At 54.6% G+C, this 27,259-nt stretch overlaps 3 protein-coding genes across 11 annotated transcripts; 2 read left to right on the top strand and 1 right to left on the bottom strand.

Moving 5' to 3' along the window:
- Positions 1–266: 266 nt before the first annotated feature.
- Positions 267–20,350, bottom strand: TAFA3 (TAFA chemokine like family member 3). Of its 5 annotated transcripts, none has more exons than XM_027091088.1 (6): positions 20,133–20,350; positions 12,844–13,117; positions 7,523–7,580; positions 5,339–5,454; positions 4,592–4,741; positions 267–3,700 (listed from the first exon to the last, which is right to left on the bottom strand). In XM_027091088.1, exons 4-6 carry the CDS (start codon positions 5,451–5,453, stop codon positions 3,450–3,452), a joined length of 516 nt encoding a protein of 171 aa, XP_026946889.1. In that variant the 5' UTR covers position 5,454; positions 7,523–7,580; positions 12,844–13,117; positions 20,133–20,350; the 3' UTR covers positions 267–3,449. The 5 variants fall into 5 exon arrangements, with proteins under 5 accessions (XP_026946889.1, XP_026946892.1, XP_026946890.1 ...); XM_027091091.1 differs by lacking the exons at positions 12,844–13,117; positions 20,133–20,350 and adding an exon at positions 8,794–9,103 and having other exon boundaries at positions 267–2,433; positions 3,537–3,700; XM_027091089.1 differs by lacking the exon at positions 12,844–13,117.
- On the top strand, positions 12,370–18,237 carry PPM1J (protein phosphatase, Mg2+/Mn2+ dependent 1J). Of its 5 annotated transcripts, none has more exons than XM_027091080.1 (10): positions 12,382–12,782; positions 14,386–14,500; positions 15,437–15,514; positions 15,801–15,913; positions 16,189–16,273; positions 16,857–16,975; positions 17,179–17,242; positions 17,399–17,506; positions 17,618–17,769; positions 17,914–18,061. In XM_027091080.1, the coding sequence occupies exons 1-10, from the start codon at positions 12,457–12,459 to the stop codon at positions 18,059–18,061; spliced, it is 1,308 nt and encodes a 435-aa protein (XP_026946881.1). In that variant the 5' UTR covers positions 12,382–12,456. The 5 variants fall into 5 exon arrangements, with proteins under 5 accessions (XP_026946882.1, XP_026946879.1, XP_026946881.1 ...); XM_027091077.1 differs by having other exon boundaries at positions 12,401–12,782; positions 15,227–15,514; positions 17,914–18,237; XM_027091078.1 differs by lacking the exon at positions 17,399–17,506 and having other exon boundaries at positions 12,381–12,782; positions 15,227–15,514; positions 17,914–18,064.
- Positions 20,351–20,461: 111 nt separating the features above from the next.
- On the top strand, positions 20,462–26,935 carry RHOC (ras homolog family member C). Its single transcript, XM_027091083.1, has 5 exons — positions 20,462–20,636; positions 24,160–24,323; positions 24,864–24,984; positions 25,297–25,427; positions 26,336–26,935. Exons 2-5 carry the CDS (start codon positions 24,168–24,170, stop codon positions 26,507–26,509), a joined length of 582 nt encoding a protein of 193 aa, XP_026946884.1. The 5' UTR covers positions 20,462–20,636; positions 24,160–24,167; the 3' UTR covers positions 26,510–26,935.
- Positions 26,936–27,259: the final 324 nt, after the last annotated feature.

The following is a 27,259-nucleotide window of genomic DNA, read 5'->3' as shown; positions in this document are numbered from 1 at the left end:
CACAGGCGGCTGGAGCCCTCTCCCTCCCTCCTGGACACAGTCCTGAGGGATGGGGAGGGAGTAGAGAAGCCTGCATCCTGGCTTCGAGGAGAGCAGGTTCTTATTGTCCGACTCTGCTAAAGCTGTCTCATTTGTAGCCTAAATAATTCACTCACCAGTCTCTCAAGGAACTTAGAAGAAAAACAAAACCCGACCCACCCCTCACGCTCAGGTTCCCACTGCACCACAGGCAGGCCGGGAGGCAGACCCAAGCTGCAGAGATGGCCTGCCTTCAAAGGTTTATTGGGGTTGGCAACCTTCCAGAAATTGCCTGGGGCCTGGTTTTGTACAGCCCTTGAGCTAAGAATGGTTTTTACATTTTAAAAGGTTTTTTAAAACAACATGAAACAAAATAAACAACAACAAAAACAAAGAATATGCCAGAGACTGTATGTGGCCTGCAAATATTTACTATCCTTTCCAGAAGAGTGCCAATCCCTTAATCCACTCCCCAACCTTGAAGGAGGTGATGACAACCTTTGACCTACTCCTTGACTACCTCACCCTGCGACCCCACTATATGCAGAGATTCGAAGTTGTCAGAGTTCTGACACCTACAGCCTAGTGGGAGGCCAGCATCATTGTTCACCCCATTTCCAAAACCAACAAAAAGGCAAACAAGAAGATAAATGTATATGTATAACTGATTCACTTTGTTATAAAGCAGAAACTAACACACCATTGTAAAGCAATTATACTCCAATAAAGATGTAAAAAAAAAAAAAGAACATCTCAAAAAAAAAAAAGATAAACCCTGGAGTGGGGTCAACGGTCTTGATTCTACTGCATGGGGAGGGAGGGAGAGAAGCAGGGAGGGACTGAGACTCTCAGCCTCAACCCGTCATGTGATCTATCTTCTCTGAGGGTCAGAATTCAGCATTGTCCCAGTTGGTCTCTACTGACGCCCCTCCCCTCAAGGCCCCATCACACCCTGCAGTCCTGGCGATCCCAGCTGATCCTACCTGATCCCAGCTGATGCCAGCAGTCACTGAGGCTGTAATTCTCTTATTGACGAGACATCCAAGTAATTCGCGTCTCTGAGTCCCTGAGGCCTGTGTGTCATCCGCAGACCACCTAGGGTGCAGCCTGACTGGCTGACCTTCAGTCCTGGACAGAGGCTCCATCCAGTGCAGGGGCTCCCCTGCTTCCTAGCAGGGCCTTTGAAGGAAGAGGACTCTGACTAGCCCTGGACGCCACCCAGACCCTCTGTTGGAGCCAGAGCCACTGAGAGGCACAGCCTAAGGACTCTGGAAAAGACGGGTTAGAGTGGACAAGGCTTCCAGCTCAGAGTGCCCAGCTGTAACTGGGCTGAGTGACCTCTGGGCTGTCATGGGTTCTGTTTGGAAGTTTTGGGGCTGAGGGCAGAGTGGAGACCCAGTGGCCCTGCATCCTGGTGGGTAGGTATTCTGGATTATTTCAGATAGGAGTGAACTTTGTAAAAGTTCTTGCTCAAAATCATTGAGCTGTCCAGCCAGTTCTTTGCAGGTTCCTGTTCTTGAGATAAAATCAGCATGGAAAGCCCAGGCTGGAATCCCAACATCCAGGCTAAGTGAAAGGTCAGCCGTCTTAGAGATTTGGGAGCCCAAGCTGTGACACCTTGGGCAAGTCACCTCATTTCTCTGGGATTCAGTTTCCTCATCTGTTAAAAGAAGCAAACAAACAAAAATCTGGGGTGCTTGGGTGGGGGTGATCTTACAGTCCTGTCCAGCCCATACCCAGTGTGTCCGAAGCAGGCAAGGCCTCTGCAGAAGCTTTTCTGTAAAGTTGTTTGGCTTCATCTCTGCTTTCCTTCCCCAAGTCAATTCAGCCCCATCCAAATGAGATACAGCCGGTCTGGCATCAGGGGAGAGTGTTTTCCTTCAGCAGGTCAGCAGCTTGCCGGGGATTTGGACCGTTGTGAGGTCCCACCGAAGTAGTGGGTGGTGAATATGACCTATGTCTTTGTGCCCTGTGGCCAGAGGGTGGCTGAAGGGCTGTGGGAGTCTCCTCAACTGAAGTGGGGTGAACGGTCCCCAACATGCTCACAGCATATGGGCCAGAAACCAGTCTGATACCACACACTTTAATCTAAGTTACCTTGATTGCCTTTTGTCAGCTCTTCAACTTGACTGAACGTTCCTTAAGGGTAGGGATTCTATCTTGACCTTCTTCTGTGTCCCCCAGGGAGAACCCAGCACCACAGGTATGTGGCTGGAGATTGGCCTGGAGATATGAGGATGTATCGCTGAGAAGCTTAACTGCAATACCTCTGGAAAGAGTGCTGCTGCACTTTGCACAGGGTGTGGGTCCGGGGAAGTGAATCTCCACATTTGCCAGCTGATAACTGGACACCGTTCTCCAGTGGGTGGCTCGATCAAGCTGTCAGGTCATGACCCCCAAGAGCTATCGTGTGACCTAGAGAGCAAGTGATGCGGGAAGGTTAGAGAAGGGAATGCCTGTCCCGTGCCAGTGTGCCCGAGATTCCCCAGGATATGCAGGTCACTTTCCCCTAAAGCAGTCCAGACTGGGAAAGTGTGGCTGGGTGGCCCATGCAAACCTAAATCAGCCTTGCATCACCGCTGGTTGCTTCAGAGTAGCTACCAAATTGCAAGCACAGTGATCTACAGCCTACAAATCCAGACCCATACAATAGTGACAAATGTCAGAAGCTCTGGGGTGGGTCTCTTCTAGTCTTAAATATACTCAGAATGGCTGTGTCCCTTGCCTGCCTGCAGATAGGAAGCTCTCCTTTAGATCCAGCCACACTTTTTCTTGCTGTAGCTCCTGTTCTGTGCCCTATGAAAATGTTCCCTTTAGAAGTCCGGAGCCCGCCTTTCCTTCTGTATTGTTTTCTTTGCTTGCTTGTTTGCTGGGTGTGATGGTGGGGAGGGAAGGCAGGAGGCAGAGTTCTGACTTGCCCCACAGTGTCACCCATCTGTACAAACGGCCATGACAGAGCAATACAACGGATTAACCGTGACACACATGGAACTGCTAACGAGTTCGATAAAATTTTGATTATCCCTTGTTCTGTGGGGCAGGCAGCAAACCATGGAAATAATAATCCTCTCGGCTGGTGTCAGCACAGCAGTTCAACCAGAGAAAGGCAGGTGTGAGCTACAGGGAGTGAATCGTGGGAATGTGGGGGTGGGCCTGCAGCAGGGGTGGGAGGGCAGAATGGTAATTGCAGAGATTCCCCTCTCAATTATCTAGATAATTCCCTCAATTCTCTACTTTGTTCTATGGACCTGACATGTTCTGGAAGGCAAACTCATTCTTGGCAGAGAAGGAAACTAAGGCCTCAGGAACATCAGGAATATGCCCAGAAGGACACCTTGGATTTCAGTCCCCAGAGTCTAGACAAACCCAGGGGAGACTGTCCAGGGATGAGCCCACATGGCTTGCAGATCTCAGCCTGGGAAACCGGCATCCTAGACCCTAGGGTTCCTGTGTTCCCTTTTCCGTCCCCAGCGAAGGGGGAAGAGTAGGGCTGCGATGAAGTGTCTCTCCCTGGATACCTTGGTGGTTTTGACTTTGTGTCCGGTGCTGCAGCTCCATCCCGACAGGTCCGGGAGCACTTTACACTCCTCGCCCAGCAGGCAGGGCTCCATCTGACACCACCACTTCTGCAGGACGATGGAGGCTGTGGGAGCAGGAAGCAGTGAGGGCAGCTCTAAGTTCTCTGCAAGTACAGCATGCAGTTGTGGGCGTGGGAGTGGTTCGTGCAGAATAAGGGCATGTTTCTACACACCCTGGCTTAGAGCCCTGCATTTCCCTTGTCTTTTTCCTACTCCAGGCTGCCCGGAAGGGCAGTACTCAGGCTGAGGCCTTGGGACACAACCATACCAACCTCAACCCCACTGACCCCTACATCTCACCAAAGACAGAGAGGGGTGAAGGCAGGGGAAGTTATCTCTAAGGCAACCCTTGAGTTGAGCCATCACATCATTAGCAGAGAGGCACAGTCTCCAACATACCCCTTGGTGTACGTAAGCAAGCGTGCAGGCCATTTGAGGGAGTGTGCACAAGCAGGTGTGTGCGTGTGAGCACAAGTGGGCATGTTTATGGTGCTGCCATGTGAGAGTAAGAAAATAAGCATGGGTGGGGCCGTGGGAAAGGGGTGGATACGAAGGAATTCATGGCCAAGCGATACACGTGTGTCCATGTGAGGGGAGGGTAAAGGCCGGCTTGAGAACGAGAGGAGGGGATGTGTAAGAGGCCTGGGAAGGAGCCGCAGGTGAAGAAGTCAACGTCTGGAGGAGTGGGTGTGAGGTGATGAGGCTGACGGGAGGCCTGAGAAGATCGTGTGAGGAAATGAATCCGCGTATGTGCCAGGCAGTAGGTGTGGCTAGGAGGGAGGGCATGTGCTTATGACAGAGCTTTCCTCATCTATGGGATGGCGATGGTCACACCTGTGCCCCTCCTCCCAGAGGTGGCCCCATCATTTGAGACTCCGACAGTGAAAGCCCTGAGCTGGGCATGAAATTGTATCCCCAGCAGATGGCGAAGCCTGGACAGCCCTTCTTATCTCTCTGACCAAGCCCTCCCTGCCGGGTCCCAGCCTCTCACTCACCGTCCACGCAGGAGGGCTTTGCCCGGGTGGTGCCGGCCACCTGGCCAGAGAAGCAAGAGCATTTGACAGTCTGGGAGCGCTCCTCGATGCGGTTCCGGTTACAGCAGCGGTGAGCAGCAATCACCTCGCAGGTGCCCTGCTTCACGGGGACTGAAAGGGCCAGCACACCATCAGATGCCCGGCCCAGGCCAGCACCCCTGCCCCCCCCCCCCCCCCCCCAGTTGTCCTCCAGCCCCCCCTCCCAGCTCAGGGCAGGGGTAGGTAAGAGATTTCCAGTTGCAGGGCAGGAGGAAACGGATGACATCTTCCTGCCACATCTGTGTTCCTATCCTTCCTTCCTCCCCATTTAGGCCACACTCATCACCCTGGCAGAGTCTGGCCCCTGGGCAGGAGAAAGATGGAGTCCACACCATCCCCCATCTCCTGGCTTCCCCTGGGTGAGGCCAAGGGCCCCGAGGGCTTACAATGCGTGGCGAGGATCATCCGCTTACACCGGCTTTAGCCATCCCAGAAGGAAAACCACAGAATTAGGCCAGGAGGCTAGACTTAAGCCCTGACCCGGGGGCTCCTCTCCCTGCAGAACACCTTCCGGCATGGAAGGGAAGGTGAGAATGGGTCTGCCCTCGCATCTGTGGGTTTTACTCTGCCTCAGAGATCTGCCTGCTGTGGAACGGGGTGCAGTGGTGTCCAGCTTTCCAGGCATCCTGGAAAACCGCCCGCCCCAGGGCCCCACCACCTCCCCTAGACCTGTTGGAGTTGGAGGCTGCAAGGAAGCCAAGGCCAGGTGGGTCCACAGCCAGACCAGGCCAAGTGCCAGCAGCCAGCCGCCCGTGCTCCAGTTCTGTGTGGCCCTCTCACGCATCCTGCAGAGAGAAGCACACACCCTGCTTGACTCCAGGCAGGAGCCCTCCCAGTGCCCAGTGCCAGCACCACTGTGCCACGTGCTCTGGGGGGCACAGAGGCGGGCAGGGTGCACGACTTGTCCCCAGGCAGCTCTCAGCCTGGCACAGACTCACTGTAGAAAGTGGTGAGTACTACAGTCAGAAAGGGGAGCAGGAAGGGAGACTGTTCTGCTGGGAAAAACATGGAAAGCTTTGTGGAGGAGATGACATTTAGGAGGGGTCTTAAAGAATGGACTGGGCATGGTCCCATGGAGGGCTGTGACATGGAAGGAGCAATAATGCTGACTGCCATGTTTTGAGCACTCGACCCTGCAAACATACTCTTGAATCCTTCACGACTGTCCTACAAAGTAGGATTATTTTTACCCATTTTACAAATGAGCAAACTGATACTCAAAAAGCCTGGACACAACCTAAACAACCATCAGTAAAGGGCTGGCTAAATACGCTGTGGGCCATCTGTGCAATGCCCATCCAGACAGCTGTAACAGAATGAGGAAATGCTTTAGGTACTGAGGCATGCAATGATCTCCAACGATAATCCGTCATTTAGGGGAAAAAAGCAAAGTGCCTGGTGATGTGCATTCGATGTGTAAAAGGGAGGAATTATATATGTTGCTCAAATATGGGTTAAGCTAGCTCTGGAAAATGTACCAAAAGACCCTAATAGCATTGTTTGCCACCAAGAAGGGAAACTGGTTGGCTGGGAGTGGGAAACTGGTTGGCTGGGATACAGAGGTAGAACGGAGATATTTTTCTCCCTACTGCTTTTTTTTTTTTTTTTTAAGATTTTTTTTTGATGTGGACCATTTTTTTTAACATCTTTATTGGAGTATAACTGCCTTACAATGTTGTGTTAGTTGCTGCTGTATAACAAAGTGAATCAGCTATAGGTATACATATATCCCCATAACCCCTCCCTCTTGTGTCTCCCTCCCACCCTCCCTAACCCACCCCTCTAGGGGGACACAAAGCACTGAGCTGATCTCCCTGTGCTATGCAGCTGCTTCCCACTAGCTATCTATTTTACATTTGGTAGTGTATATATGTCGATGCTACTCTCTCACTTCGTCCCAGCTTACCCTTCCCCCTCCCCGTGTCCTCAAGTCCATTCTCTACGTCTGTGTCTTTATTCCTGTCCTGCCCCTAGGTTCTTCAGAACCTTTTTTTTTTTTTTTTTTTAGATTCCATATATATGTATTAGCATATGGTATTTGTTTTTCTCTCTCTGACTTACTTCACCCTGTATGACAGTCTCTAGGTCCATCCACCTCACTGCAAATAACTCAATTTTGTTTCTTTTTATGGCTGAGTAATATTTGATGTGGACCATTTTTAAAGTCTTTATTGAATTTGTTACAATATTGCTTCTATTTTATGTTTTGGCTGTTTGGCTGCGAGGCATGTGGGATCTTAGCTCCCCAAGCAGGGATCGAACCCGCACCCCCTGCATTAGAAGGCAAAGTCTTAACCACTGGACTGCCAGGGAAATCTCTCTCCCTATTGCTCTTTAATCTTTTGGGATTTGAACCACGGGAAGGTACTAGCAATTCAGCTTAAACAAAATTTAAATATAAAAAGGAAGAAATGAAGTGGAGGCTAATAGAAGTCAAGTGACTTGCCCAAGGCCAGGCAGTGGGTAGAAGACCCTGAGCGCAGAAACCTGCCCTGTTCTCACTGGACCACCTTGCTTCTGCTCTCTTCCCCTTTCCTTCTCCTCCTTCATCCTTGATGGTTCGAACCTCCCAAATCTATCCCAGAGAGTGGACTAGAAATGGAGGGAACCCCAGTAAAGCAGAGGCACAGAGCAGCCGGGAGCCACCCAAGCACAGAAGGGGCATGAACCACCCCCTCTGCTGCACTGCTACCCCTTGGGGATCACTGGGCTCCCTCAGGTGCCAGCTTAGTGCTGGGAACACTAGAGGCCAAACCAAATGCCAGGACCCGGCTGCTCCCTTGGATAGGGTGCTTGATCTCTGTCTACGCACCACTCCCCCAACTCCCCCTCTTCAACTGTCTCCTCACTCACCTTTTTTGGAATCTTTTATCTTCTGTCAGTTCATCCACTGGCCTCAGACTCACTCTTCCTAGACAAATAGGAGAGATTCTTGTGGTTTGCAAGGGACAGAGGGAGCCCGTGGCCATGCAGGGGGTGGAGGAGGGCCTGGGTGAGGGCAAGTGGGTGGACTGGGCACTGAAGTAGTGCCTAATTCTGAGGTTGTTCCCCAAGGTGCCAGGACAGGGGGCAGAGTCCCTCCTTTGCCTTGGGAATTCGCAGAGGTCCTTGCAGACTCTGGGAACATGTAGCTCCGGAGGGAGCTTCTCTGTGCCAGGAGTGAAGCAGGGTTGATGGTAGGAGGTGTCTAAGAACCAACCCTGTCATCTCTCTGGTCTTGGGAAGGGGCTGAAGGCCGGGGAAGAGCTCCTGAGCAGAATCTGACAGCCACTGCTGGGAAGAGGCGCCTGAGAATAATAACCCCTGAGGTCCTGAATCCTCTCTGCCTCTTCCTCCTCCTAGCCCCATCACACCTGCTTCCTGGACTGGCCAGGAGCTGGCTCAACTCTGCTGCCCTCACCCCCATTCCCACTCTAGAGGGCTAGAACGGGAGTCCTCCAGGTCTCTGAGCCTCAGTGGCCTCAGCCTCAAAGCATCTCCATTTTCCCCAAGACCTCCCCTCCCTCAACCTCCAGAAGGAGGTGGAACTGAGGCAGGTAGGATGGTGGGGCTCAAGAAGGACCAAGAGCCATGTGTCCTAGCTCCCCAGAGTGAGAGCCCAGGAAAGACTGCGGGGGCAGATGGAGGAAGTGATGCCAAAACCCCTGGGATGGGTGTGCTCCACGGGCAGAGAGCTTCTAGAAGTACCTCTTTTCTGAGTAGGTATCTCCTCTCCCTGCCCCCTTCAGGAACCTTTGTTTTGATCATTACAAAGGCAGCTGTGCCTTTTCTCCGGCAGTCCCCCAACCCATTTCACTCTGAGCTGCCACACCTCCAACCCAACTTTCCCATCTCTCCTATGAACCCCAAGACCCAAAAGACCCAGGAGTGGGCATTTGGGGTGCCTTCTCTGGCATTCTATTCCTTCCCTCAAAGAGAGCTTGAGAAAGAAGCTTCTGGGGTTTGTTCTCAGGCTTCCACACTCCTGCCTCAGTTTCCCAGGCTGTTTTCCCCAAACCCCTGTATACCAGCATGGGGTTGAGAATGTGAACCACAAGATCCTTTAACCTTTCCCTGCCTTCTCCCGCCCCTGCCCCGCGCCCACTCAGTCCTCCCAATTCTGAGCTCCCACGCCTGGGACCTACCTGCCCCACGGCGGTACCCACGGGTTCCACCCGCCAGCCTGAGGTTCTCCTCGCCTCTGGACCCGGGATCGAGACTCCGAAAGGCGGACTGCAGGCGGGAGCGGTCAGCTCCGGTGCTGTCTAGTCCGGAGTCCTGTCCCCCTCACCAAGTTGCTGCGTCCCCGAGGCGCAGGGGCTCTGACCAAACTGGCATCACGGTCATGCAGGGCCCGCCCTGGGCACCGGGGAGTTCCGGGCCCGCTCGGTCAGCTCTGTAGAGCTCAGCCGGGGTCCCTCCGAGGCTGCCGCCCGCAGGCCTGGGAGCTCGCGGCTGTCGCCGCCGCCTCCTCCTCCTCCTAGCCCGGGGCCGCCTCCGCTTCCCCAGCCCCGCGCGGGCGTAGCCGCCGCCGCCTCCCGGACAGCGCCGGGCACCGCGCACAGCTCTCCGCCGGCCCCGCGGGCACAGCGACCCCTGGCGCTCGAGGCAAGACCGGGGGAAGAGAGGACAGCCAGACCCCGCGATGTGGTCCCTGGTATAGGCAGGTAATTCAGAGAGGTCCCTCAAGACTATGGAGGTCTTGGGGCTTGGGGTGGGTTGCTGAGTGTGAGGAGTGATAGCCCAGACCCTCACGGGTTTTGAGCCTTGAAGATTCCCGAACTGCACTGTCCGATACGGTAAATAACATCTTAAGTTTCTCATTTACACACACAACATTTCAAGTGCTCAATCACCACATGCAGCTAGGGACTACTGTACTGGGCAGAAAAGATATAGAATATTCCCACATTGCACAAAATCCTATTTGACAATGCTCTTTTAGATTGCTATGGTAGCCCTTCAGTGTTAAAATGTTAAAATCCAGGAGGAAATAGCAAATGATCTCTACCCCAGGAGCGGTGTCCTCTGGGGCAGGAAGGACCAGGGGAGGCATGTGGGTAGGGGCCTGGAAGGCAGGAGGGCTGTGGTAGGCCTGTGGATGATGGGTATGAACCCCAACTTGGGAACGAAACTCTGAGACCCAGTTTCTTCAGCATAAAAATTGCAATGTAATTGCAATTGTATAGTGTGTAATTTTTTACAGGGTGAGATTCTGGATATGAAAGTATTAGACAAATGAGAGAGGAAGCGGTGGTCTGTGAATTTGTCTCTTGATTGAAGGACACTCCTCTTAGTTTAAGAGGGCTTTGGGATTGGAGTAATGGGGAGGGGAGAGGCAAAGGGAAGAAGCCCAGTTCCTGGCTCTGAGCCACTGCATGTGGCCCAGGATAAAGGGACTTCTCTCTCTGTCTTTTTAAAATTAACTAATTAATATATTTATGTATTTATTTTGGTTGTGCCCGGTCTTAGTTGTGGCACGCGGGATCTTTTTTATTTGCAGTATAAGGACTCTTAGTTGCGGCATGCATGCGGGATCTAGTTCCCCCACCAGGGATCAAACCCAGGCCCCCTGCATTGGGAGAGTGGAGTCTTACCCACTGCGCCACCAGGGAAGTCCCTAAAGGGATTTCTCTTGAGAAATTTCCTACCATTCCTACCATTTCCTACCCCTAGCTGAGGCCTCGCACACTCCTGGCAGGACCAGCCTCTCTGAGCAGTTCTCAGCAAAGAATAACCTACAAGGCTGCTTCTTCCCACTCCATCTCCCTTTTGACTCTCACTCTGTGCTGCCTCAGGGATGAGTAGAGGTGGTGACCTTCTCACCAGGTTCTGGGGCAGTCTGAGGATGCAGGAGGTATGATGATGCCAGGAATAGGAGGTGAGAGGTTCAGGGAGAGGAGAGTCTTAGGATTTGGGTACGGTCGGAGGGCTGTTCTAGAGCCCAAGGGAGCTGTTGACATCCCTGCTGACCATCTGTTGCTGGAACTAGGGGGTCTCTGGGCCCTGGCTCTGTGGCCCACTTGCAGTCACACCATGATGGGTGTTGTGAAGAGCAGGGATTATGGAGCTGGATGACACGGAGAAGTGGTAAGCAAACTGTTCCAGAAACACTGAATAATAAAAATAGCCAGGATGTTATATTTTTTCTTCTGTCTATGGCTTGCTGCCACTGTTTATGCCGTTTATCTGTGAGCTGGTTCCAGTTTTTCTCAAACAGGAGGGAAATACCCATAGCAGCAGCGTGTTCTTTATCTCCCTGTCTGGCTTGCCACTCTATGTGCCTTTGGGTCTGACTTTTTCTGGTTTTCTTTTCTTTTCTTCTTTTTCCTTCTCTCTGCCCAAAGTGCAGGCATAATTATAGAAGTCTACAAACCTGAATGACCATTGTGAGATTTTTATTTGGAAGCTACCAGAAAAGACACTCCTTCTGGGGGTACAGTCTAGCCAGGAACAGAGAGGGTCATGGTCAGGAAGCACCCAGCTGACAGAGTCCAGAGGTGGAATCCCCACCATGAACTGGGTGCCAGTCCCTGAGGACTACCCTGACTTGCATTAGGACCATAAGGGCCTTGTCCCCATTTGAACCATGTGTGGGGTAGGAGGTGTCTCTGGAGGCCTAACAATTAATTCCCAGGCTTAGGAACATAGTTCCAGCATTAGGTCAGTACCACCCTCCCCTCTCAGGCAGGGACTTAGCCTGGCCTCTGTCTCCCCCAGGTGGCAGCCACAGAAGTTGTTCACCTGGACTGTTCTCCGCCTTTGCCTTAAGAAGAGGAGGGTGGGAGAGGAGAGACACCCCCCTCTTCTATTCACCTACCTCTTAACCCTTCCTCTCTGATCTAGATAAATCAGCTTGGTTTTTAAGAACCGGTGTGGGTGGCTGGGGAACGGACATGGGCATGAATTTCCCACTGGCTGTTGACCTCCTGGAACAAGTCATGTAAGGAGTGTCCAGTCCTGCGTCATCCATAAAACGAACATAATAAAACCTACCTTGCAGGGTTGGTGTGCAGTGTAAAGGGCCTAAAGTATAGAAAGTGCTTTGTAGAGAGCCTATTATTAGTAAGTCCTCAATAAATGTAGTTATTGTTATCCTTACTAACAGTTCTGCTGTGGTCAGGGGAGGTCCAAATATGGGCGGAAATTGGGTCCTGAAAAAAAAAAAGTGGAGTCGGAGTGGTAACTGTTCTGCCGGATCTAGCGGTGGTCTTCACGGGGAACAGCGCCCTCGGGAATCCGGGAACTTACCCAGCTCCCTAATTCAGGATGATTGGCTCCAGCCTGCCTTGTTACCACTTCCACACCACTCCCAGCACCAGCTCGCTGGCCCTCACTCTCGCTCCGGCAGCCCCAGCCAGAGGTGTCACCACAACCGGAGCTTCACACCCAGCGGTCGCTAACGGAGATCATCAGCTCCATCACCCTCTGGGCAGGCTAGGCACAACGAACCCAGGGCGAGGGTGGGAGACACCACCCTCCCGTCACAATAGGGAAGTTCTATCTGATTAATATAGAGCAAGGCTGAAATAAGATTTCTGTCCCCTTCCTACAACAGCAGACCCTTCTTCCCCCCAAAAAACAGAGGCGGGAGAAGTCGGAACGGGGCGGGGGAGAGGCCGCGAGCCGGAGGGGCTGTTCCCGGGGTAGCCCAGAGCCGCAGGTAGTTTTCCCGGGGACCGGCCCTGCGGGCCGCGAGCCAATGGTGGGGCCGAACTGGCCGGAGCGAGCACCGCCCCTCGAGAGCCCTAGGGGGCGGGGCCTGTCCTGGGGCGGGGCCACGGCCGAGGGCGGGGAAGGGAGGCAGCATGCTAAACCGGGTGCGTTCGGCCGTGGCGCACCTGGTGAGCTCTGGGGGCGCCCCGCCTCCGCGCCCCAAGTCGCCAGACCTGCCCAACTCGACCTCGGCGCCACCCGCCGCCCCTCCACAAGCTCCCAGAAGCCCTCCGGCTAGGGCTGGGAGCGGCAGTGCGGCGCCCGCGAGGACAGTAGAGTCTCGAGCAAGCTTCTGCCGACCGACCTTTCTGCAGCTGAGCCCTGGGGGCCTGCGACGCGCCGATGACCACGCTGGCCGGGCTGTGCAAAGCCCCCCGGACACTGGCCGTCGCCTGCCTTGGAGCACGGGCTACGCCGAGTGAGCGCCCCCGGGGGCACCCTAACCAGGATGGGACTCCCATTCCCAACCTCATCCCCACCTTGGCATCCCGGGCGCTGGGACGCATCCCCCCTCGCCGCTCTCGGTGCCAGGAGCTCCTTTTTCCCAGGACCTTTGCCGTCCTCTGGGTTTCGGGCCGCACCCACTCCCAGCCCTTTCTCAAGTCGGGTGCAGCTTTTCTCAGGACTTTCTAGCTCGTTGACTATCCTCACCCGCGCCGCTTCAGGACCTTGTTCTCTCCCAGAGCCCGGAGAGTGGAGGGCCCGTGAACGATGAGTTGGCCAGTTGTCAGTCGCGGCCCGGTAGTTTAATGGCTAAGGGAAGAGAGATTTCAAGGAGCGGGGGTCCCTTTTAATATAGGAGATGGCGGCTGGAAAAACTCCTTGGGCTTCCCGACCCCAGCGCCCCAGTTCCCTGTCCCTCTTACCATTCCCCTCCCCCTCCACACCCAGAAATAGCCCGCGACACCAGGCGGCCGCCGGCTTCCCCAGGGGCGGGGGAGGGGGCCACCCGGGGAAGCGGGAGGGCCCCCTTTGAACACCTCTTGGCGGGTGGACTTGCCCTGGCCAGGCAAGGAAGTGGACCTCCGGGCCAGAGCGGTGGGAGTGGCGGCAGCAGCCGGCTTGCTCCAAGGCTGCGTGAATTTTTTTTTTTTTTTTGCTTGTTTGGTTGTTTGTTGGCAGTGCAGGATCTTAGTTCCCTGACCCGGGGACCCGGCAGTGAGACCGAGGAGTCCTAACCACTGGACCACTAGGGGATTCCTACAGGGCCGGTGGATTTTTAATGCATCTGCTGGGAGAGCAGAGAACTGAGGGAGATGGGGGCGCTGAGGGGCTGAGGGTCGTGGCTGGTGGACCCGCGGCCCCACTACCGGCTCCTTTAACTTCCTATTTGGGAAGAGTTTGGGGTTATGTGGCTCCTGCGCAGTCCAGGGAGGCTTCCACTCCTACCCTATTTCAATTCCTCTTTCCTGATCTGTGCCGGAGCACTTACTCATTGCCAAACAGCAGAAACTGGGACTTCACTGGCGGTCTGATGGTTAAGACTCCATGCTTCCAATGCAGGGAGCGCGGGTTTGACACCTCGTGGGGGGGGCGGAACTAAGATCCCACAAGAAGCCAAAAAAGAAAAAAAAAAAAAAAAGCAGCAGAAACTTTCACTGGATGATTTTAGGATAAAGGTGGGTGTGCTCATGAGGGTGGGGTGGGGTGTTGTGGACAAGAAGCTAGAAGAGTTTTTTGGGGGTCAGAGTGGATGCAGGGTCTCGGCAAGCCAGGAATTAAAACCTCCTTCCCTCCATCCAGGTCCTCCCCCAGTGATACCATTAGGGAAGGGATGGGAGACCTGAGGTGGGAGAGTGCTGCTGTGGCCTTTCTAGGAGGTGGTGGAGCCCAACACCTAGGCAGTACTCCTTGTGCCTTGCCCTGCCTCCCTTCTCCTCCTCCCTCTGGCCTGGTTCCCAGGTGGCTGTGACCTTTCTCAGCTTGGCCAGCAGGCCAGAGAGGGTATGTGTGTCTCAGGTGGGAGTTATTCCAGGACCTTGTCTGGTGTCCAACCTGATGTGGTCACTTTGGCCTGACAGGGTCATCAACTCTGGCAAGAGCCGGCACAATGAGGACCAGGCTTGCTGTGAAGTGGTGTATGTGGAAGGTCGGAGGAGTGTTTCAGGGGCACCTAGGGAGCCTAGCCGAGGCCAGGTAAGCTCCCCACCCCCTTTCCTAACCTCCACAGGAGACACCTATCCCCAGGGATTCTAGGCTTTCGGTTTTAATCTGAGCCATGTGATAGACCTACCCCCTAACTCACTAGCTTTCTACTTCAATGGCACAGAATTTTATCTGGCATTGATCAGGTAGATTCTACCATGTCAGTGTGAATATTTAGTTTTCCACTTAAAATGGAGATATGCTCATGTATTCATTGATGATTTAATAACTACCATTGCTTATTTTTGCATCTTTTATCCTCTGAGTTTGACTTTCTTATTTTTTTTTTTATTTTTTATTTTTTTTTGCGGTACGCGGGCCTCTCACTGCTGTGGCCTCTCCCGTTGCGGAGCACAGGCTCCGGACGTGCAGGCTCAGCGGCCATGGCTCACAGGCCCAGCCGCTCCGCGGCATGTGGGATCCTCCCGGACCGGGGCATGAACCCGTGTCCCTTGCATCGGCAGGCGGACTCTCAACCACTGCGCCACCAGGGAAGCCCAAGTTTGACTTTTTTGATGCTTTGCTTTCAGACACATAGTATGCCTTTGGTGAATGAGTGAATAAATCTAATTTGCTTTAAATACCAAAATCTAACCTCCTCTCTCATGTTTATATGGATGCCCAGAGTCTTGCTCTTCTCCCTGCATAACACAAACACACACATGCACACACACACACACACACACACACACTCACCTCAAACTTTTCCTCCACCAGGGACTCTGCTTCTACTACTGGGGCCTGTTTGATGGGCATGCAGGAGGCAGAGCTGCCGAAATGGCCTCTAGGCTCCTGCATCGCCACATTCGGGAGCAGCTAAAGGACCTGGTAGAGATACTCCAGGACCCCTCGCCACCTCCCCTCTGCCTCCCGTCCACCCCAGGGGCTCCAGGTTCCTCTGATTCCTCTCACTTGGTTGGTCCTCAGTCCTGCTGGTCTTCGCAGAAGGAAGTGACTCATGAGAGCCTGGTAGTGGGTGCCATTGAGAATGCCTTCCAGTTCATGGTAAGTGGGTGGCCTGGGCCAAGGGCCTGCCAGGCAGACACTTTGGTCAACTCTGTATGGGAGTCAGGTGGCCTGAGGAGGTGACCCTGAGAACCCATAACAGCTTTGAGAACCTGAGCAGAACTTGGTTCAGAGGGAGGGAGAAGTGGGTGTTATACCGATGTCTTCCCTACTGTCCACCAGTATGGCTTGCCTGGGCCAGTTTGTTTCTGCAGATGTGGGCGGGTGGCTGTGTGTCTGGAGCCTCTTCTTCATCCACCCCCTTTGACCCTTCCTCATATGGCAGGATGAGCAGATGGCCCGGGAGCGGCATGGCCACCAAGTGGAGGGGGGCTGCTGTGCACTGGTTGTGGTCTACTTGCTAGGCAAGGTGTACGTAGCCAATGCAGGTGACAGCAGGTATGGGGTGGGAGCTTTGATAAAGGCTGTGCGGGGGAGGGGTCAAGCTTCTGGGATGGGGGAATAGAAGAGAGTGACGTGGTGGGTGTTAACGTTCAGAGATTGGAACGGGTCAGGAGGGATCACAGACATAAGGAAGGGCCTGAAATAGCTATGAGGGGAGGAAAACTGGGGGTCTGGGTGAGGGACTCTAAGGGAGGGCCTTGTCTTTTTGGAACTCTTTATGTGAGGGGGTTGCAGAGAGCCAAGCCCAAACCTTTTGTTTCTCTGGGCAGAGCCATCATTGTCCGGAATGGAGAAATCATTCCAATGTCCCGGGAGTTCACCCCGGAGACTGAGCGCCAGCGTCTCCAGATGCTTGTAAGTAGGAACTAAACTCCCTACTCCCATCTTACTAATCTTGTGCCTCTCTGTACCCTGTGTCCCAAGGACTCTCCGACCCTCACCACACAGACAGACCGCTCCTTACTGGGAGCTTACTGGGAAGGCCACTCCACAGACTATGGAGTGTAGGGCTGAGCTGGTGTGGAGGATGTGGCAGGAAAGAGCGTGGGCTGCTCCAGTGCCTTCCACTGTGGCCCCAACTGAGGAAGGAAGTGCAGTCAGAGTGGGGGAAGGAAACAGCAAAGGCTCCTAAGGGGCAGGATAGCTTAGTGCTTTAAAGCAATGGCTCTGGAGCTGGGCTGCCTGGGATTGAATCCTGGTTTGAGTACTTTGTGTGATCTTCAAAAGTTCCCTGAACTTCTCCATAAATCAAGAGTTACTGCCTTAAAATTTGTTGTGAGGATTAAATGAGCTAATATATGTTAATATTAGAACAGTGCATGGTACACAGTAAACTCCATTTAAGGGTCTGCTATAATTAACATCACCTCTACACCAGGGTGTACTGTAAACCTAATGCCCCCGGCCCTCTGCTCTGTCTGGCCGCTCCCAACCCCAGGGCTTCCTGAAACCAGAGCTGCTGGGTGGTGAATTCACCCACCTTGAGTTCCCCCGCAGAGTTCAGCCTAAGGAGCTGGGGCAGAGGATGCTGTACCGGGACCAGAACATGACTGGCTGGTAACACTTCCCTCAGAGCTGGGGCCCGTTTCCATGGCAACACAACCAGTCCCTCGCCAACAGCAAGATGGAAGCTGGAGGCTGGGCCAGGCTGGGAGCTGGGGGAATGCCGCCCTTCTAAGGGGTTTGTGTAAGGGGTGTGGCTCCTAGGGGAGAGGGACTTTGATGCCTGGGTGATGCCTCCTCTACTCCCCCCTCCCCAGGGCCTACAAAAAGATCGAGCTGGAGGATCTCAGGTTTCCTCTGGTCTGTGGGGAGGGCAAAAAGGTAAACTCCATGGTAGAGGTGGGAGAGGGCAGGAGGACCCACCACGACTTGTCTTGGGAGGTGGAGGTTCTACCCAAGGGTAGGGGTGGAAAGGGTCCACGGTCCCAGAGAGACTGGGAGAAGGCTATAGTAGTGTCCCCTCCTCATTTCCTTTAGGCTCGAATGATGGCCACCATTGGGGTGACCCGGGGCTTGGGAGACCACAACCTCAGGGTCTGCAGTTCTACCCTGCCCATCAAGCCCTTCCTCTCCTCTTTCCCTGAGGTGAGCCACATGGGAGCCTCCTTAGCCTTCCCTGCTCTGGGGGTCTCAGGCTAGCTTTCTCCCAAGGTCGCTTTATCCCCAAGCTCCCTCTGCACCCTCTCTCCCCACCAGGTACGAGTGTATGACCTGACGCAGTATGAGCACTGCCCAGATGACGTGCTAGTCCTGGGAACAGATGGGCTGTGGGATGTCACCAGTGACTGTGAGGTAGCTGCCACTGTGGACAGGGTGCTGTCAGCCTATGAGCCCAATGACCCCAGCAGGTAGGGGCTGTATGGCGGCAAGGGGATGACGATGGGGAAGGAAGGGACACAGGGAAGAAATGCTTGGGAACCCACATGAGGGCCTGTGTATCCATCTTCCCACGTACATGTTGGTACATGAATGTGCACATGTGCTTCTGACAGGTACACAGCTCTGGCCCAAGCTCTGGTCCTGGGGGCCCGGGGTACCCCCCGGGACCGTGGTTGGCGTCTCCCCAACAACAAGCTGGGTTCCGGGGATGACATCTCGGTCTTCGTCATCCCCCTGGGAGGGCCAGGCAGCTACTCCTGAGGGGCTCAGCCCCGAACCTCCCACCACCATCCCAGCCTCTCCATGCTTACCCCTCTCCCAACCCAAATTCTGAAGTTGTCTCCTTGACCTTCTTTAGTGGCAATTTAACTGAAGAAGGGGTGCCAGTTAGATCCAAAATTTTAGCCCTTGGCAAATAAACCAGATGGATAAATGTGTGTGTCTTTATTTTCTTTGACTAAAAACTGTCCCAGTTGTCTCCCGAACATCTCCTAGACATCTCACAGGCACTTCAACTCAACATTCCTCCAACTGAATTCATTATTTCCCCTACAAATATGTCCTCTCCCTGCTCATCATCTCAGGGGGCACCAGCTCAGCTACTCAAGTTAGAATTCTTGGGGTTGAGCACCTTTGGCTTCCGTTTCTTCCTCATCAAGCTAATCAATCACTAAATATTGTTGATTATATATTTTTAAATATATTTCTTTAAAAAACATTTTTTTTTTAGTTTTTGGCCGCGCTGCATGCGGATTCTAGTTCCCCGGGGGACCAGGGATTGAACCTGTGCCCCCTGCATGGGAAGTGCGGAGTCTTAACCACTGGACCACCAGGGAAGTCCCTTAAATATATTTCTATTTGTCCATCCCTACAGTCACTACCTTAGTCCTTCAGTATATTAGCCTCCTAATTGTCTCCAAGCCACTCCCCTGCTTTCCCCAATATATAATATACACAGCAGCCAGGGAGCCCTTTCCACAGGGTGAATCCGAGTTGGTGATTCCTCTGAGAAAATACTTTGGTGGCTCCTTACTGCACCTAGACCAAAACTGACACTCAACTCTTGAGCATGGCATATAAGGACCTTCATATCTGGCCACTGCTTCCTTCTCCAGCCCTGTCTTCTGCCCCACCCCGCCTTGTGTTTTCCACAACTCTGGGTCTGGAGTAGCTCCAACTCATTTAAAATCTACACATCACCTCATCCTGAAGGCTTCACTTGTCCTTCCACAGCCCAGGCATGCCCCCACTATAGCGCTCACCTCTTGTACTGTAACTGTCTATATGAGGAGTTGGTACGGAGTAGCAGTTAAGGAACAGGGGCTTGAAAGTCCTGCTGTTTGGGTCCTGGTGCCAAACCCAACACTAGGTTTGCAATCTCTCTGAGCCTCAATTTGCTTTTTGGAAAAATGGAGATAACAGTACTATCTCAGGAGGTAGTTGTAGGACTAAAGTAGTTTATGTATGTAGAGCCAGGTCCATGTAATAAGGGTTCAATAACTATTACCTATCTTTAAGTTGTCTGCATTTGGAATTTAGATTGTAAGTTCTTTGAAGGCAGAAACTGATTTGAACTGAGCACATAGCTCAGTTTAGTGAGCCAGTTAAGAGGCCTGGGACCAAACTGCACTGGACCTCAGTTTCATCATTTAGCAAATGTGTGGGTTGCTCTTCAGATCTTTAAAGTCTGTATGACTTCTAACATTCATTCATTCAGCAAGTATTTGTTGAAAATCTATTATGTGCCACACACTGTGCCAGACAGTGGGAAGGGACAGGTTGGAGGATCACAGTGGGCAGTAGAGAGAGAGACCAGCTTTGGAGCCAGACAGGCCTGACTATCTGAGTTCTTGCTCTGCCACATACAAATGGCAAAATCAAGCCACTTAAGTTAAGCCACTTAACTCCCCCCCGAGCCTCAGTTTACTTACAGGCAAAAGGGGATGGGTACACTTAACCTAGGGATCTGTGATGACTATTAGAAGCTATGTAGTGTTCCCTGCACAAGCTAATAAAATGTGAGTAGACTTCCTCATCCTCCATCCACCTCCTCAGGTACCTTTCAGGGAAGAAGATACACCAGTTGGTAAATACCCAACGCACAAGTCAGGCCCGGCTAGGTGTCCCTAGAGGCACAGAAATAATACAACGGGGGTGGCAACTGAATTCCCAGCTGGGGATCCAGAAAGATTCCAGGGTGGAAGGATGGGTAGGAGTTGGAAATTCCAGGTAGGGGGAAGGAAGGGAATTGTGAGGTGGAACCAAGTGCCCTGAATCTCAAAGGTTCTGAAAGGTCTCCAGGCCTGGGGGGATGATGGTGGGTTGTACTTACTCCGCAATGATCCTAGGAGCAGAGGGTGGGCATCTTCCGCGGCCTCCTCCTCGGGCGTCCCCGAAGCCGTCTTTTCCAGTCCCGCCTCCCGCGAAGCCCCAGGTGATGTAGGCGCGGGTGGCCGGTTGGCCACGCGAGGGCAGCAGCGGCCCTTTCCCGACCCCACCCCGGGCGCCTCTCAACTTTCCCGACGCCGGTCCGCCACTAGGAGCTGGAAGGTGGGGCAGAGGAAGAGTCCTCAGGGGTCCCGTTCGCCGCGCCTCGCCCCGCTGCCCACTCCTCCACAGTCCCAGCATCTCCCCCAGATCCCGGGGACTCTCGCTGGGCGACCCTCTGGGGCCGTGAGTGGGGGCCGTGGGCGGGCGGAGCCAAGGACCGCCCGGCCCGCCCCTCCCCGCGAGTCGCCCCTCCCCGCCGCGGCGCTGGAGGAGGGCGGGGCGGTGCCCCTCGGGTCAGTCTCTGCCTCCGGCACCGGCCGCGCAGCTGGAAGCGGCGGAGCGGAAGGTATCCCGGGTTGGGGCTCTGGGCGGCGGGGTCGTCCTGGGAACTCATCCCCAGGAGAGCACTCCCCCCTTCTCCGCCTGGCAGGAGCTCGGGGCGCCGGCCGGGGAGGGGCTTTGGTCCGAGCGCGGGCCGCCTGCTCTCCCTCGTACGCGGCGTCTGGGCGGTGCGGGGGTCGGGCCGGCTCGGCCCCTCCCTGCCCTCCTGGGCTGCAGTGAGGGGCCCCGGGAATTGCCCCGCAGGGCCTCTCGCCTCTTGGTGTCCGAGTCGGAGTCAGTTCCCTTCTCCCGGCTTCCCGGAACCTGCCCGGCCGGGCGAGGGGAGAGACGGCAACTTGGGTCTCCGCGAGGGAGCCCCAGCGCAGACGCTCTAGCTCCCAGGCCTGGCGGCCCTCTGTGAACCTGGGCTTGGGTGTGGGTCTGGGCCCGAGTCCGGGTTGAGGTGGGAATCCCCCCCTCCGGGCCGGTGGAGTGGCGGGAATAGGGGCGGGTGTGACCGCGGGGGCTGCCACTGTCCCGGGGGTCTGGACGTCGCCCTAGATGGTTTCTGGAGCCGGCCTGGAGTGGAGGTACAGGAGATTGGGAAGGATCCAGCCCGTATGTGCGTGTGTGTGCATGTGTGTGCGTGTGTGTGTGTGTGTGTGTGTGTGTGTGTGTGTGTGGTTTTCAAGTTGAGGAGGAGGTATCTGATTTCTTCCCTAGACCTCAGGGGTGGTGGGCAGGGTACAGCAGAACCTGGTTCATCTGGAAATCTAGAGAATGATTGAGGAGACGGCAGCCGTTTTATTCCAGGGAAGGCCCCAGAAATTCCAGGGTCATTCCAGGCCCCGTGTGGGGTTTGGTTGCCCCTCTTAGGGTCAGTGGGGCAGTTCCTCAGGGGCTGCCTCTCACAGGGAGCTGTTGTTTTCGCCATCTTGGCGTTGGGCCTGGTGGCCTGGCCTGGCCTGGCCTGGGCCAACTACTCTTCTGAGCCTGAAGGGAACATCTTCTAATTGAGATGGGGGGGCTCTAGGTCATTTAATGCATGCCCTTGCCCTGGAGTTCTGGCCTCTGCCCACCACCATCTGGTGCCACCTAAACTGCCTTGCCTGGGGCGGGCATACTCATGCCTAAGCAACAATTGGTATTCACCCTAGTGGTGAATGTGCTCCATCCCTCCATCAATACTGCCCATCCCAGGTTGAGGCTACCCCAGCCTGTCTTCCCACAGTTGGACCAATGGAACCTGTGGGAGTAGGTGAGGGTGCTGGTCACCTGGGTGGAATTTCCAGGGGACCCCCTTTTCTTTTTTTTAAAAATTAATGTATTTTATTTATTTTTGGCCGCGTTGGGTCTTCTTTGCTGCACAGGGGCTTTCTCTAGTTGCGGTGAGCGGGCCCTACTCTTCGTTTGCGGTGCGCGCGCGGGCTTCTCATTGCAGTGGCTTCTCCTGTTGCAGAGCACAGGGCTCTAGGGCACGCGGGCTTCAGTAATTGTGGCACAGGGACTCAGTAGTTGTGGCTCGCGGGCTCTAGAGCACAGGCTCAGTAGTTGTGGCACACGAGCTTAGTTGCTCCATGGCACGTGGGATCTTCCCAGACCACGGCTCGAACCCGTCTCCTGCATTGGCAGGCAGATTCTTAAGCACTGCGCCACCAGGGAAGCCTGAGACCCCCTTTTTTGAAGGGTGGTTTCCATTTTTGGAGGGGATCTGCTGGCAGGGTGAATGCCTTCTTGCCTGTTTTGGGGGTATCAGAGAGCCCCTGTTGTGATGGGGAGAGTGTGGCCATGCACTCAACTCCTATAAATTCCCTCTGATTCATATCCACTTGCCCCCATCCCACTGTTGTGCATGTGTGTGTGGAGGGGAAGGAGGCCACCCGGGACCCCACTGCTGAAGAGAGCTTGCCTTGGGCTGGAGTATTCGCTCCCTAAAAGGCAGACCAAGGCAGGGCTGTGAGGTGGTGGTGGTGTGTGGGGAGTAAAGGAGCTCAGCCTAGTTTGACAGGATGTGGGACTGAGAAAAAGCCAGGTTTGGGGCAGAGATCAGGTTACCGTCCCCTTCTTTTTTAACTACTCCCTGTGTGGTTGGTGCTGGGACTGGCCCTCATTTGTCTCTTTTTTGGGGGCTCCTCCCAGCACAGGCTCCAGCCTCCGCTTCTCCCAACAGCTTCGACTTCATCTCAGGCCCAGAGCCCGCCCTCTCTTCCTCCTCGGCTGTAGGCCTGGGAACTCCAGCCGACTGGAGATCAGCTCCTCTCCCCAGGGAAGGAGGAAGTGAGGCTCAGCTGAGGCGCGGGGAAGCTGGGAAGGTGTGATGAACTGTGCAGATGCTCTTTGGTGTGTGTTGGGGGCAGGGACCAGATGGAAACCCCAGGAAGCTGACTCCTTGCCCTGAGTCACAGGGAGGGGTGGGCAGGGCCTCAGGGTGAGCTGGACAGAGTGGAGGAAGGGGCTGTTCCAGGGAGTGGGTGGAGGTGATTCCCTAGTGGATTATTCTCAGTCGCTCTGCTGTGGTAGATGTGTGGCTCCCTACAGTGTGGTCATTGTCCCCTGCCTGGGGCTGAGTGACCCAGTGTAGCTTCCAGGCCCAGTAGGAAGCAGGGGGAGGAAGGCAGGCTGCCCGAATGTGGGCTGTGGGCACTGCCTGGACTGAGCCTCCTTTGTGTGACTCGGGGCTCTGGGGACCGGGACAGGGTGGGCCAGGGAAGCCTGCTGGCTGCTGCCGCTGCCCTCTGTCTGGGTTTCCCTCCCTCTGCTCTCCTTCCCACCTCTGGGGTGATATGTAGAAAAGCAACAGACTCTAGAGTCACACAGCCCTGCTTTGAGTGCCATCCCTGCCACAACTCTGAATTCATGTCTTAACCTCGATGAATCTCACTTTCCTAGTTTGTCAAAATGGGGAGCTCACTACCTACCTTCCAGGCTTCTGGGGACTGAGGGAGGTGATTTTTGTCCAAATGCCCACCATAGTGCCTGGCACCTAGGGGTGTGATAAATACTTTCCCTTACCCACCCATATGGGTAGGGACTCTTCGTTTTTCGCTGGGCAGGCATGACTTGTGCTGACTTTGGGACAGTGTGTTCCAGATTGGACCTTCACAATTATTAAACTTTAAAAAGTATCGAAATCCTGGTAACAAATACATCTGACTTGAAACCCTGATATGTAGAATAGATAAAAGCTTGCCCTTCTGGACACGTCACTGGTCCCTGAGCACCCCTCTAGGTGTCCAGGGGCCCACAGTTGGGGAGTAGATTAGATTAGAACTCATGCTTTCTGTCTCCCAAGTGGGTGGTTCTTCCACCTCCCACTTCTGTATTCTAACCCATGGGGGAGACCTGTCCCTGACCTTGAGATTAGGAATTTCAAGCTCAGTTGCCCGACCACTTGGTTCTTGGCAAGAACATGCCTGAGCAAGCCCTTTTCCCTCCCTCCTCTCCCTTCACTGGATGCCTCGGTTTCCAGGGAGGGCTTGGGGGCCCTAGAGAAGTGTTTGTGGACTTACTGTCTTTTCCCAACATCCCCACTGCCTCTTCCCTACCAGCCCCAGCCATGGCTGCCATTCGAAAGAAGCTGGTGATCGTGGGGGATGGGGCCTGTGGGAAGACCTGCCTCCTCATTGTCTTCAGCAAGGATCAGTTCCCAGAAGTCTATGTCCCTACTGTCTTTGAGAACTACATCGCCGACATAGAGGTGGACGGCAAGCAGGTAAGGGCGAAGAGCCCCTTGGAACCACGCCTGCCCCCATCCCTTATGGACCTGGGATGTCCGTGCTCACCATCCACCCATGTCCTTGCTTCACTCTCCCTGCTGGAACCAGTGGAAGTTAGGAAGTGAAACTGCAGTCTTAGGAAATCTGGATAACCTCCTGGTTTTTTACACGCTGGCTCTGTAATCTGGGCCCAGTCCCTTTGCCTCTGGGTTTAAGCTCCCCCAGCTGTGAAATGGAAATAATGGTAAGGCCTCCTTCGAAGGGTTTTTATGAGTATTAAGTAAAATAGTGGCGCTCCCGATGGCAGCTCAAACTGCACAAAGATCAAACGCTGTTGTCTCAGGATTTAAGAAACTCACCTTAGTTTATGTTGTGTGACAATGATTAGCACTATCCCTGGCACATAGTAGGTGTTCAATAGGTAGATGTTCAGTGAACCTAAAGGACCAGGATTTCAGAGAGGACCTCTGGGTGGCAGGGTGTGGGGTGTGTAACTGGGGCCCTCAGGCTAGCTAAGCACTGGCCCTGTGTGTCAGGTGGAGCTGGCTCTATGGGACACAGCAGGGCAGGAAGACTATGATCGCCTGCGGCCTCTCTCCTACCCGGACACTGATGTCATCCTCATGTGCTTCTCCATCGACAGCCCCGACAGCCTGGGTGAGGGGGTTGGAGGGAGGGGTCTGAGAATCCCTTGGAATCAACCAACCAGAGGGAGCTCTTGCCTTGGCTCCTTTCAGCCATCTTCAGAAGCTGTGTGGGAGGGGTGCCGGGGAGCCCCGTTAGCCTCCTTCCCTGTGGTGACTCTGGCCCTCCGAGGGCTCAGGGAAGGGTGTGTACTGTGAGGGGGGCGGGGGTGGCTATTCATGCTGAATAGCCTCTAAGACTCTGCCCTGCGGAGACAAGGGGACCCGGGGGAAGCCTTCTAGCCTAAGTGGAGGCACCAACACCTGTTGGGACGTGTCTGTGCAGAAAACATTCCTGAGAAGTGGACCCCAGAGGTGAAGCACTTCTGCCCCAACGTGCCCATCATCCTAGTGGGGAATAAGAAGGACCTGAGGCAAGATGAACATACCCGGAGAGAGCTGGCCAAGATGAAGCAGGTGGGTGCAGCCGCCAGGCTGGGAGGCCTTGGGGAGGAAGGTGCCCTCTGAGGGCTTGCAGGCTGGTGAAGGAGCCTCCCTCCTACTGACTCCCCATGTTAGAAGTGACGGTAGCGTCCACCTCCTACCCCCCTGGCACCCCCACCCTGGTGAGGGAGAACCAGAGGGGCCCTTAGGGTCTGACCCAATATTCCATGAGACTGTCAGAGGACGGTGACTTGTCCAAGGTCATTTGGCATTTTGTCTGTTGTCCGCTGTTTGGCATTGGAGCTATTAAGATGAATGAGAAAATCCTTGCCCTCAGGGAACCGGGTTCTTAGAGTAGATGTTTTGCTTGAGGTATGCAGGTGGAGCCATCAGAGTATACCTGGGGAGGTGTGTGGGCTGCTGTGGATGTGGAACGGAGGGTATTCTAAGTGGCTGGGAAAAGGCCCAGAGTGAGGGAGCTGGCTTATTTGGGGACCTGGTAAGTGGCTTTCTAGCCAGAGGATGAGTTGATTAGGGAGAGCTGCCAGGATAAGGAATCTAGACTATTCTTTGAACATAATTATGGCAGAGTTTTAAACTGGGGACAGATATGGTCAGAGTCAGCATGTTAGAAAACTGATTCTGGCAGCCATAGAGGATGGATTGGAAGAAAGTGAGAACAGAGGCTGGGAGGTCGGTCAGGGGATGGTAGATCCTCACTCAGGCAAGAGAAGAGTGTACCGTGGGGTATAGGGCTGATGGGGAGAATTCTGAAGCTAAGTAGGAGTCTTGGGTCTCTAGCCTAGAAGCCATCCACGGTGGCCGGGGCTTGGATGCTCCGTGGGGTCAGGGCTGGAGGAGATATTTGTTCTTGTTACAAATATGGGTGAGGTACACCTAACCAGCAGCTTCCTTTGACGACTCTCCTCCTGCCTTCCCAGGAGCCTGTTCGATCTGAGGAAGGCCGGGACATGGCGAACCGGATCAGTGCCTTTGGCTACCTTGAGTGCTCAGCGAAGACCAAGGAGGGGGTGCGGGAGGTGTTTGAGATGGCCACTCGGGCTGGCCTCCAGGTCCGCAAGAACAAGCGCCGGAGGGGCTGCCCCATTCTCTGAGGTCCCAAGCCTCCCCTCCTCCCTTCACAGGGTGCAGGAACTCCCCCTGCCCCCAACAGCCCCACCCTATTAGGGATCCCTGCTGAAGGCTCCCTTTCCCAACTCCCTCCTGCCCAGGACTGCATCGCGCTTCCCCAGCCCTGATGGTGGTGGCCGTAGGCCCCGACTCAGCACTCTGGGAACCAGAGCACAGTCCCTCCTGTTGTCTTGGTCCAGGGGTGGGGCTCTTGATCCCTTTGGCCTTCCCCAGAGGATCATCACACCAGCACTTTATACACTTCTGGCTCACAGGAGAGTATGTGGGGTAGGGGACTTGGAGGGTGTAACCCAGAGTCCCGGGCCCCCGGTGTTTCTGCTTTGGGCAGGGGCCTTGCATCTGGCTGTACTTGGTGTGGGGCATGAATAAAGGCCACAGGCTCCAACATGTGTGTGGCTTCCTGTCTTTCTCTCCTGGTCCCTGTGAGCCTGGAGTCCCATCTCTCCAGGGTGCTTGCCAGGCTGGCCCCCTGTCTGCAAAGGCAGGACTCTCGGGCAGGCAGGGTGGAGTCTTGGAGAAAAGGATGAGGTCATGCCTGGCTCTGGGCCTTGGAGGCGGGTGAGGGGAGTGGTCTGGCGCACTGGGCTAAACTTAGAAGCCTGTGGGTGGCTTCCCTGCCACCTCCCACTAGATTTCCTCCCCTGGACATGGGGGTTGGGTTCCTTTCTGGGGGGGGGGAGGGGTATGGCCCTGGGCTGTTGTGACAGTCCCAC

Source organism: Aethalodelphis obliquidens, unplaced genomic scaffold (genome assembly GCF_003676395.1).
Source record: "Aethalodelphis obliquidens isolate GAN/ISIS:26980383/991018 unplaced genomic scaffold, ASM367639v1 scaffold70, whole genome shotgun sequence".
In the NCBI taxonomy this organism is placed as follows: Eukaryota; Metazoa; Chordata; class Mammalia; order Artiodactyla; family Delphinidae; genus Aethalodelphis; species Aethalodelphis obliquidens.
This window is presented reverse-complemented; position numbering and strand designations above follow the sequence as displayed.